The sequence below is a fragment of the Pseudochaenichthys georgianus genome, chromosome 24 (genome assembly GCF_902827115.2).
Source record: "Pseudochaenichthys georgianus chromosome 24, fPseGeo1.2, whole genome shotgun sequence".
Taxonomy (NCBI): Eukaryota; Metazoa; Chordata; class Actinopteri; order Perciformes; family Channichthyidae; genus Pseudochaenichthys; species Pseudochaenichthys georgianus.
The window spans coordinates 31,701,434-31,714,177 of NC_047526.1; the positions used below are offsets into that span (position 1 = coordinate 31,701,434).

General features: G+C 37.3%; 2 protein-coding genes across 2 annotated transcripts in view; one reads left to right on the forward strand and one right to left on the reverse strand.

Moving 5' to 3' along the window:
* LOC117439799 (exostosin-1) overlaps window positions 1–12,744 on the forward strand; it is a 316,371-nt gene that overhangs the window by 194,550 nt on the left and 109,077 nt on the right. The window lies entirely within an intron of this gene.
* LOC117439800 (moronecidin-like) lies at window positions 6,096–7,589 on the reverse strand. Its single transcript, XM_034075885.2, has 4 exons — window positions 7,480–7,589; window positions 7,271–7,371; window positions 6,475–6,493; window positions 6,096–6,373 (listed from the first exon to the last, which is right to left on the reverse strand). Exons 2-4 carry the CDS (start codon window positions 7,368–7,370, stop codon window positions 6,253–6,255), a joined length of 240 nt encoding a protein of 79 aa, XP_033931776.1. The 5' UTR covers window position 7,371; window positions 7,480–7,589; the 3' UTR covers window positions 6,096–6,252.

Below are 12,744 nucleotides of genomic sequence, written 5' to 3' on the forward strand. Positions count from 1 at the left end.
AGTGTGACGTCAGTGACGAGGAGCTCCGCCTATATGGCCAACTCTCCACCAATCAGGGGAATGAGAGGTTGCCGTGGCATGGTAACAGCATGGTAACAGCATGGTAACATGACGCTCGTAACTCGGCCCCCTCCTTTGCAATATAAAGTTATATATTACTTTACTTCGTTACTCTCGATATCTCTAACGCGTTACTTTACTCGTTACTTCACTCGTTACTTTGCTCGCAGGGCCGCCCCTCCCTACAGGCAGATCACGCAGACTGCGGAGGGTGCTTCATTTTGCGGAGGGAGCCTCATCTGAAGCGCCTACCGTGTCGTTACTTTACTCGACATCCTCACTCTGGGTTCGGAGGTCCTTCTTAGCTATTAGCTTCACGTTAGCATGTTGTCTTTGCAGGTGCTTGTTGAGGTTTGACGTTGTGTTTGCAGCAGTGGATAAAAGCTTCTGGCCTGGACACAGTTTGCACCTCACCGTCACATTCCTGTCCTTTCTTCGGACGAACTCAACATAATGGGCAGACCTCCACCCCTCCAAAGTTATCGCTGTTGACTCAGCCATGTTTATGCACTTTATGTGGACGCGCAAGTCGCACAAATGTTACGTAAATATAAACCTGCGGCGGAAATCCCTCAGTCAGTCAAAGGGAGAATCTAGTCATTCTGTATGTTAGTAGGCTAACTGTAGTGTGATTACTGATTTTATAAAAGTATCGTGTGTCGGGCAATGTTAGTAACTGTAGTGTGATTACTGAATTATAAAAGTAAGGTGTTACATTACTCCGTTACCGACAAAAGTAACATTATTACAGTAACGCATTACTTTGTAACACGTTACACCCAACTCTGGTCTCAGATACATACAAAACATGTCTCTGAAGTGTTTGGCTCCAAACACCAAACAGATCATTGCAGCATTACCCATAATCCCCTCTGTTTCAGCCCTGTTTCCAAAGTGCTGATTCTCTGTCTGTTACTTTAGATGAAAATAAGGAGCCCCTCCCCACGCCCCTCTGAGAGACATTTGGTTACAAAGAACACAATGGTGCTCTAGAGGAGATTCAGGTGATAAGGGGGGGGGGGGTTACCTTGGTTACTGATTGGCTAATGGTTACACAAGCCAAACATTTGTTTTTATATTTTTTCGTGAGGGGACACATATTTATGTATAAAAGACATGAAAAGGTGGATTTAGCATAATAGGTGATCTTTAAGCTAACATATAGAAGTTAGGTAATACATTCTGAAAGTATTGTGATTGGTCAAACGCTTATAGATGTCCTTCCCATTAGCCTGGAACGTGCACTATGTTGGAGCGATAGCCGATAGAAGTGCGAGTGTTACAAAGTGATGTCACTATGTGCCAATCATTGCTCAATTAGAATACATCTGCACTGTTATACGGCAAAATATTTCTCCCTTGTTAAAATTGAAATGATGTCAATTGTGTATTTTGGCCCTAAGGTGACTAAAATAGACCAAAAAACACAAAGAAACACCCGATCAACCAGCAGACGGAGATTTGACTAGATGAAAAATTAATAGAAAATATAAAACCTTTGTAAAAACATGTTTTGATTAGCTCACATATTGCATTAATATGATGAAAGGAATGCTAAAAGAAAAACTGAAAATTATATGTAGTAACACGTATTAAACTATTGAACAGACAAAGCGGTGTCATGACATTACACCAACACAAAGACCATCCAAAGGCAAACAAGTATTTGGTCCCAGCTGTTTAGATATTTGTAGTTAAGTTATATACGTAGTTAACACTTTGTCCTCTGCACTTGACTCCAGGAGCATTTGGAAGCTACAGTGCTGTTGTTGCACCGGGGATCGACTCTAGGTGTGAGGCTTTAGTGCTTTGATCGAGGGTCAGGAGAATACCTGCGAGAACACTGGAGCACCCAGAGGAAACCCACGTCAGCAGAAAAAAACCTGGGCCTGGTGGGTTTCAAACTCGGTACGTCCTTGCCGTAAGACACATTTCAAAACATTATACCAAGCCCTATTTTTTACACAACTTCTGGCTTCTTGGAAACAAGGTTACATTTCTCTTCTTCAATATTTAAGTCCTATAGTTAAAACATGCATCATTTTTTTTATTAAACGGCTTCAACGGACCACAACAAAGGTAACTTAGCACAAGACACGATAACATCAAAAAGAGCTGTATAACACCACATTTAAAAAAAGGCTTTTGCCTAAACCAGAATCTGTAGCACTCCACACACTGTAGTACAAATGAAAATCTTTAAATCATCAAAGTCAGTTGTGCATAATATGTTTGGTGTTTGCTGCTTCCTCTGAAACATGTGAAGAATTGTTATTTGCTTTTTTCATTATTCTCACCAAAACATAATGGCAATAACTGACCATTTGATAGTATATAGAGTCTATATTATAGACAAAGATTAAGCACAAGGTCATACACATGTATTAAGGGGCGGATTTCGTATATTCACTCAGTACACACATCTTCATAAACCAAAGAAACTGTAGGCACTTTAGAGCACAGGCTGCAACTATGTGGACATAAAGACAAACAAAAAAAATCTATATGTATGAAATCACTATTACATTACATTGCATTTAGCTGACGCTTTTATCCAAAGCGACTTACAATAAGTGCATTCGACCAAGAAGATACAAACTAGAAGAAAACAGAATCATAAAGTACATCAGGTTTTATAGAGCCAAACATTTCAAGTGCTACTCAACTGGCTTTAGATAAGCCAGTCCTTTATTAGAATATAAGTGCTTTGAAAGTAATTATATTGCTCGAAGTGGAGTGGACTCTCCACACCATTTTATCTACACTGAACAAAAATATAAACACTTTTGTTTTTGCTCCCATTTTTCATGAGATGAACTCAAAGATCTAAAACATTTTCTATACACACAAAATAACCATTTCTCTCAAATATTGTTCACAAATCTGAAAACATCTGTGATAGTGAGCACTTCTCCTTTGCCGAGAGAATCCATCCCACCTCACAGGTGTGGCATATCAAGATGCTGATTAGACAGCATGGGTATTGCACAGGTGTGCCACTTTGGTCAACTGAAGGTTGTTTTAAATGTGCTATATAAATAAATAGAGATTGAGATTGAGGTAATTGTTTTTGGAATCAATGAGGAACGAATAAAAGCCTGCGCTGAGCTTCAGCTGGCAAACAACAGAAAATTACAGAAATAGGAGTAGTCATGGACTCTGACCTGAATGATTTTTACACCAATTTCATCTGTAATGTTTTACCTGTAATGTGTTTCATGTCTTTAACTCGGTTGGGATTGTATTAATTCCATAACACACAATTCACATCGTTTCCATCCTGATTTAATTGGATTTTTCATTTAAAATAATACAAGAGATAGATGACTTCTGTAATGCAATGCAGATTTATTCCAAGTGAAAAATAGATCAATTTAAAACAGGTTGATTACATTTTTTGTTGAAGAAAAGCAGAAGAAAGCATTTATTTTTCAGATGGACCATCGTGGACTCAGGCAAAGTCGTTCTCTTGTTGGAGCGCACGTTGTTCCATCGCTTCCTGCGCTTTCATCGCTTCGTATTCCTTTTTCCCGAATATGCTGGTGGGTGGAGAGAGGAGAGTCAAAGAGTTCAGCTCAGGCATTCACCAAATGTCTTGTTATAAAATGAAACAAGCAAAATAACTTACCTCCCTAAGGCTTGAGAGAAAAACAAAACAAAAAGGACATTTTATTAATGTTTGTATGTAGTAAAAGTTATCATATTGAAATATTCATTAATATTGCGGTTATAATATCGATAACAAAACTGAACTTTTGTTGCAGTGCCTTTCTTTGTGTTGTATACTTTTTTCCAATTAACATAAACAGGACAGACTTCCAAAATGTTACCTATTTTCTTTTTTTTCAATCACAAGGCAGCCCAACAATATTAAGATTTGTCGAAAACATACGAACACTGCACCAGGAATCCTAAGATATTTCACATTTTTTCTAAATTAACATATATGTCGGTACCTTAAATGTGGGGTAGGTAATTTAGGAGAAACCAGCTCGAGTGCGCTAGCATTTGAAAATACAGCCGGAAAAAATCTGCCCCTTCCTCACAGAGCCCCTCCTCCAACACACATGAACGCGCACATGACCAATGAAGGCTCGAGATAAGTGTGTGCCCAGATGGAAGGCTGACAGGCAGGTAGGCCATCCAGTTATTTTAGTCGGGCCAGCTCAGATGATTGGTCGTGCTTTTTACAGCGCCACGGCTTCCACAGATGACATTTTTTAATGTATTTATTACCAAAGCATTTAATGTATTCATTGCTATCGGGATGTTAAGAGCATTCCATGGAATATAACAAAAAGTGTTTCTAAAATAAATGACATACCCCACCTTTAAATTATTAATGTTCTGGTTAGCTTTAATTATGAGTTATACCAATGCGTTCCCAGCATGTAAAAAGAAATGTAAAAAATAAATAAATATATATATAAAATACAATCTAAAAATGGTTACCATGAACAATGTGGTGTATCCAAGCCTCCCCGGGTTCAGCCATGAGGACCACCAGCGTCAACACCAGGAACATGATGGCACACTTCATCCTGAAAAACAAAAAACACAGCATGTGCAATATGATGTTCTCTACACGATGATAACAGAGTCTTTCCATATCTTGATTTGCAACTTTAAACATTTAAATACTTTCAGAATGTCTTACCTAACTTCTATATCTACAGTAATAATTCTCAGCATAAATGAAGATGAGATACTTACTTCTTTCCTCAAGGTCAAAGCTGTTATCAGTCGAGCAGAGGGAGATCTACAGGTTGTGTGAATCTCTTGTTGGTTATACATCTGTTTATATATGCGGTTTAGAACGTCCCCAACTCTGGGCGTGTGCTGCGTTTTGCAAAAAGAACACCCTGAGGTCACCGCCCTATTCGCTTATTTGAATTCAGATTTCAAAGAAGTGAATAAAGTAGTTCAACACAGTTTGAAAAGACATTATACATTTTCCTACATTTCTAACTTTTTCTCATTCACTTCTTTAATGACTTTTAAGTTTGAAGTCATGAATAGCATTTAGTGGATATGCATATTATGTAATGAAGCATTTGGAGCTCCTTATCAGCTCATTTCATCTTTCAAGTTCCTCTGCTTGACATACCACAAGGCTTTTACGCAACACATTTATCACATTAAGTTGCTGTCGCTAGCTTCGGTCTTTTTTATTACTCTGAATTGTATTGCATCGATGAAAGGACAAAGGGCTTCTATCAGTGTCTATCTCTCTGGGTTGGTCGATGGTACATGTCTCTTTTTATAGCGGGTAAACATTTCCCTTGCTTTGTTTTTGCAATGCTTGCCAGTAAACAAGTAAAACAGACCCTGTGGTCACGTCTTCAATTACTCATCATTCAAGTGTAAAGATAATTGTCCCTATTTCTGAAGAAAATGTCATTTCTTATTATTATACGTTCACTTGTTCGTTGAACAGAGACTATCTGAAAAAAAATATCTTTTTTTTTTTTTTGGTTTGTTATTTATTTATTTTTTTGGTACTTTGTTATAATTTTTAATCTGAGTGAAAAAAAAGAGAATATATATATATATATATATATTATTGTTATATGTTTTTGTTTCTGACATGTTCAATAAATTGACTAAACTAACTAAACTACTTCCCTAATTAATTTTGAGTTTAAAGTAATATACATATTATTATTTGTCATGATGCTTATTAAGTTATAAAGTATGTTGACGCCTCAGCTATTAACCACTACTTATATTATGATAAGTTATTACATCTAGCTTTGTTTATTTTGTTTTTACTCTGAATTAGATAGATAGATAAAAAAGCATGATTGTATTTCTTATAACGACATATGTTGACATTCTGTTTACTGTATTTCAGGATTCCTTTCACCATGTGTGCATGAATTGATATAAATGTCTGCTAATTTATACTAATATTTACACTAATTTCATATTGTCACCTATAGTCAAATTGGGATTTGAGATCGAGGTCAAAACACTTCATTTCCATCTTTTGTTATTCAGAAATTATCTTTTAAATAAGACACAGGAAAAATGGCTTGCTGTTTAACAAAGAAGATTTATTCCAAATGACATTTAAATCAATAACAACAGTATTAAGCAATAGTTCGCATAATGAGTCGATTTTATTTCATTTATTTTGAAGATGAAAGCATTTTATTTTCAAAGTTTCAGAGTTGCTCCAACATCGTAGACTCAGGCAAGCGCTCGCTCTCGGTCAAAAGCTTGTTGGTCCATCGCTTCCTGCACCTTCATCGCTTCCCTCATCGCTTCCTTCATCACTTCCTGCTGCCTAGGGGATTCCCCGCTGAGGAGTCTGATGATGAAGAGAGGATGCAGAGAGTTCAGTTCAGATGTTTAAAACCAAGCCAACAAGAGCACTTTAAAATGAGAGAAATATCTAGGAGTGGTCCTTACCCATGGACATGCTTGACAACTGAAAAGAGAACAAACAAAAAAATACATGCATTATTATTTGTAATTTAATGAATCATAAAACCTTGTAAGGCCTTTTAAACATTCATTAACATATTGCAGGTTCAACATGAGTAATACAAAACATTATTTTTCCCTTGGTCTAAAACGTATTTTATGAAATGTTATCTTAAAGTTGGTTCCTATTTGATTAAAAAAATAAGTAGCTTGGCTTTTAATATATGATAAATGTTGTATCCTATTTTCAAATATTGTTATGTGACATTTTATTTTGACTTTTATCTTTGCCAAGGATCTTTGAGCAAAAAGCACTTATTATTATTATTTATAATTATAATATATTATTATTTGTATTTTATGTACTTATTTATTGTTATTATTATTGTATTATAATTATTAAAGAATCTTTAGATATCTGACAGTTTTCAAAATCAACTGAACATATCTGTCTTACCTTTACAATATTGAAGCTCAGGTTAGCTACATGTACACAACCATTCATGCATCAATATAAGGCAAGGCAAGGCAAGTTTATTTATATAGCACTTTTCAACACAAGGCAATTCAAAGTGCTTTACAAAAAATGAAAGACATTAAGGATTAAAAAAGAAAAGCTAATGAAATAAACATTAAAAGAAAAAAATACATGGATAAAAGTTACAGTGCAGTTTAAGATATGAATAGTTCAATTAAAAGCAGCGACAAAAAGAAAAGTCTTCAGCCATATAAGGATTATTTACACAAGCTATGTCAAAAATATATTCTTAATAATGATTACCGCTAGCAATCCCCCTGTAAAGGTGGCCAAAGAAAGCGTCCCCAGGTTCAGCCATGAGGACCACCATCGACAGCACCAGAAAGACGGTGGTGCACTTCATCCTGTAATCAAACACACACATGTTTATACCGCCGTTGTCATGGTTTATTTGTGATATTATAGATACAATTGTAATTATCAGCATAAATGAACGAAGATGTGATACTCACTTCTTTCCTCTAAATGATGTTGAGCAGTGTGAGAACGACAGGTGGTGTAAATCTCTGTGGGTTGGTGGATAGTTGATCTCTTTTTATAGCGTGGGGTGATTTCGCTTACTCATGGTTCGTACAATGTTTTGCAAGGTGAAAAACACCAAGAGGAAGTTCAACTCAATGCAATGAAGCACAAGTGCAATGTGGCTTGTATCCTGGATTATATGTTTAAGTAATGGATGTTTAAAGCTCATATTTGTCTAATATTAGTTGACTTTTCATGAATGAAGTATGACGCTGCGCTGTCAGTACACTTGTCCCTGTTTGTGATTGGTCAAATGAAGCTAACCCCGCCCCTTTCACGTGAACGCGCCCTCAGCTGGAGAGAGAAACCCTGGCTTGATTTACCGAGTTGATAACGAGCGTCGTAGGACCGCTTAGCGAGATCTCGTTTGTTAGTTTGTTGTTGTTAGTTTGTTTGTTACTCAAACATATCCAGGGTCTGTTGAACTGGCTTCGTAGTACAGGGCACAGGTGGCTGCATAGCAGTGCTAATGTCAAAGACACAGACATTATACATTATATTTGTATTTTACCAGGATGCAGTGACACAAATATTTGGGAAGGCCTTCCCTAGCCTACAGCACCCGCCGCACTTGCCTATAGGGACTAAGTCTGTGTGCTGAGTTTCGCAAAATAAAACCCTGAGGTCACCGCCCTATTCACTTCTTTGAATTCAGTGAATAAAGTAGTTCAACTCAGGGTCAAAGACATCATACATTTTCCTAAATGTCTAACTTGTTCTCATTATACTGTATGTTCACTTCTTTAATGACTTTTACGTTTGAAGTCATGAATAGTATTTATTGGATATGCATATTATGTTATGAAGAATTACGAGCTACTTATCAGCTCATTTCATCTTTCAAGTTAGAGACTTATACGCAACACATTTATTACATTAAGTTGCTATCTCTAGCTTTGGTCTTTTGTATTACTCTAAATTGTATTTTATTGACATGCTATTATTTCATGTTTTAAAAAATATATATATATGCATAATTGTTACATTTTTACAAGTAGGCGCTCATACAGCCAACTCAACAATAAGCTTTTTTACTAGTTTTTTTACTAAGTAAACTGGAAAGGGACTCCTTTGACAATACTCAAAATTAACTGAACATATTTATCAGTGTTAACTTTAATGATAAGTTATACAGTGCATTTCTAGCTGGCAAAAATGACAAAGTATGGAAGAAAAAATTGTGTCCTTGACTTTTTTAAATCTCTGTGGGTTGGTGGATAGTTGACATCTCTTTTTATAGCAGTGGGGTGATTTCGCTTACTCATGGTTTGTACAATGTTTTGCCCAGTGAAACACACCAAGAGGTAGTTCAACTCAATGCAATGATGCACAAGATGTCTTAATCTTTTATTAACACAAAATATTGGCTTATTTTAAATACAGAACCTGGCCTTGCCTTGCCTACACAAATATTGTTCAATACCGGCCTAAAATAGAGTTGTATTTTATATATATTAGGTTAAAAATGATCCCTTTAGTTCCCTTCTGCTTTGCTTGTGCTTTGTTTGTGTCATGCACTAACAGACATTCTTTGTGCTACAGTGATGCCACTTGTCAAACTCAAAAGTCAACTTTATTGTCAATCTTTCAATTTGTGTGTACAGACAGAGAGATCGAAATACTGTTTCCCACAATCCCGAATATAAAAACTAATGTATATAGAATATACAAATATGAAAATAAAAATATGTGTGCAAATATGTATATGTGTACACAGTCAAAGTCACATGTTTACATGTGCACACATTAATACCTAAATAAAAACACAACAATCAATATATACAAAATAACAGTCACTTCAATATTTTGAGAATGTACAGTATCTTCCTTACAGCTAAAATGTTGTGTCTTTGACTTTTGCGACTATTTGGGCGGTGGTGATGAAGTCGATAGGGACTTGGCTTGGCAACTGGAAGGGCAGCCCACTGCTCCTAACACGAGGATGGGTCAAATGCAGAGAAACCATTTCCCCACGAGGGATTAATAAAAGTCCATCTTAATTTGTTTTCCAATATGTTAGTGTGGTATAGACCTTAGCATATTATACTGTACCTAATGAGGTCTTTCTCCATATAGTGAGTAAGTGTTTGCATTTTGCCCTGTGGCATTTTTCATTGCCACATTTTTCATTGATTCTTAAGATGATATCTTATTTTTAATACTTTCAGTAGGCCACTATGAGGTGACTTTAAGGTATTATATTATACTTAGCAGTTTCTCAAACTTTAGTTAATTCTGAATTCTCTGGGTTTTTGAAAATCTATGTTACATTTTTGGTATATGTTCATTGGATAATAGTTAAGGTATACTTGTGTAAACTCCTTCATGTAATTATTTTAGTATGTATCGGTTTTGGTATTGATGCAGAATTAAACCAAACAGCTCCGACTTTCATATCATGAATGTTAGTCAGCAATAATTATTCGAAAACAGATGAGTTTACTTGGAACTAAGCCTCCTCCTTTTTCATCAGAATTCACAGAAATGTGGAACTTGTGTGTGTTGATTTCAAGATAACATCTGAAAACACTGTACAACTCATTCTTACTAACAGGTCTGCCTTTTCTAACTAACATGCTAAGTTGTGACCTTAGAAAAGAATAGCAAGGTATTTCGTCATGCAACTTTAAAAGGCCCAAAAACATTTTATAGTGTGTACTTGGGCAGCCTTGGTCTTACTGATATTAACACAGAACAACCCAACGCTTGATCTGTGAGAAATGACTGAGAAGAGGCATGTAAACTGAAAATATCCGTGGGCCGAGAATGGATCCCTGTGGAACACCCTTATTTGATCGAGCCACAGAGGAACTTTGGCTCTGTGGGAGCAATACAAATACAATACTTTGTTTCAAAATGTGTCTAGAGATCACTTTAATCAACTTGATACAATCAGTATTCAATCCAACAAAACATAGAATGAGTGCTTCAATCAATCAATAGGATACGGCTGTAGTAGGCCTAGGGCCTTGTAGTCGCTCATAAATAAGTAGATCACTGTTCTTTATATACTAAGGAAGCTGGCAACAGTAACATAGTCCAAAGTGAAGGTGATGTTTGACCAGTAATGGTTGAGGCGGGACTTGAGACAGTTAACAGTATTGGATGTGACAACGCTTTCTGGCAGATCATTCCACAAGTCAACCACACGCAGGCTGAACAAGTTGCGGTGGATAGTCAGTCTTAAGTACTGTTTCTTCAACTTGAAGCAGTGAGGAGGCGTGTGGCGTAGTGGGTTGTCCGTAGGTGTTCGGATCAGGTCACAGGTTCAAATCCCACTGCAGTCAGCATGTCGTTGTGTCCCTGAAGACACTTCACCCCAAATTGCTCCTGGGGATTGTCCACAGTATTGAGTATGTAAGTCGCTTTGGATAAAAGTGTCTAATAAGTAACATGTAATGTAATGTCCACGAGTCCTGGTGTTATAATCCCGTTGTAGTGGGCATGATGTTGTGGAGATATTTGAAAACTTCGATCATATCTCCCCTCGCCCTTCTATAATACATACTAGGGATCTTAAGACTTCGCAGTCGTTCTTGATATGGCAGGTCATTTAGTTCTGGAACCAGCTTCGTTGCCCTTCTCTGTATTTTCTCGATGAGCTTAGCATCCTTTTTGTACATGGGGGACCAGGCGACATTCCCATACTCGAGGAGTAGCCGTTCAAGAGAGGTGTGTGAACTACGTACTACGCAGGCCCGGTTCCAGAACAACATGACTCAGGTGCATCTGAGATTAGAGAGGGTGGTAAAGTGCTATTTGTATAAGTGGGGAGTGGACCTAACATCCTCTAGGACGGTCCAGGAGGGTCCTCACCTCCTCTAGGGGGCATGCTCCCCCGGGAAGATTCTTTTTTTAAATATTGAAGTTAAAAGCATCAATATGGTGCACTTTGAGAGCAAAATGAAGAGATCTATGGATCTATGTGCTCTTTGCTTGATTCCTGCCTTCCCAGTCCCTTATCACGTACAAGAGCATGGCGCCAGTTGTTGTAGCCAGTTGTGGTGAAGGCATCTGACTTACTTGAACCAAAATGTCTACATGCATAGCAGAAGATGGCATATTTTGTACATGAATATTCCAGCCAATCTCTGTTTTGAAACCATGAGCTGCAAAATGAGCGCCTTACCCCACTGTACAGGTGAGTTGGGAACTTTTTTAAATATACCTGCAGGCTCTGTTTTGCCGAGGTCCTCTGAGGGGTGGCGGTGTTTGGGGCAACGAAGACGACTGCGGCTGCTCCGCCTCCGTGGGTGAGGCGGGCAAAGCCGGCGAGTCGGGCGTTAGTGTCAATCAATCAATCAATCAATCAATCAATGTTTATTTATATAGCCCAATATCACAAATGTTACATTTGTCTCAGTGGTCTTCACACAGTGTGTACAGAATATCAGTATGACAATACGACACCCTCTGTCCTTAAACCCTCACATCGTACAAGGAAAAACTTCCAAAGAAAACCCAGTTTAAAGGGAAAAATGGGAGAAACCTCAGGGAGAGCAACAGAGGAGGGATCCCTCTCCCAGGACGGGCAGACGTGCAATAGATGCCGTGTGTAAATTGAAAAGATAATACATTTGCAACAGAGGTAGTCCAAATGTCCACGACAGTGGACAGTGGCCGCGGGTAACGCAATGTCCCCATGATCTGAACTGTTATTACCTGCAGATGCAGTGTTACTGCTGGCGATAAGGGCTGGTTGTTTTACCATTTTCTGATGTCCATCATTGACTGCTGTGTAAGCACCTGACATAATAATGTTACTTACCGTTTAAATTGACCAAATAAATGCAGCAGACAATGTTATTTAACCACAATTACAATTTATTTTATTTCAACTATATTCTTATTATTATTATTACATATATAATATTTTTCACTTTTAATTTTTTTCACTTTTAATTATTATTTTTTTCTTCCACTTTTCATTTTTCAAATGAGGGTGCATAACGACTCACCCTTATGCACCCCCGTAAAACCGGGCCTGTCCAAATAAGTGTATGATCTGCGGATCATTGCTAGGATACCATTCGCTTTGTTAGCTGCCCGATGGATATCAACATTCACATCAAGGTCCTTTTCATTCTGAGTCTCAGGTAGGTTTATATTGTTTGAATCATCATCCATATTATACTCATATTTTGGGTTCAGAAAACCTAAGCACTTTGCTGCATTGAATTTGAGCTGCCAACACT

Coding starts and splice junctions, on each gene's coding strand:
- LOC117439800 (XM_034075885.2), bottom strand. CDS start 7,370: ATGAAGTGCACCACCGTCTTTCTGGTGCTGTCGATGGTGGTCCTCATG.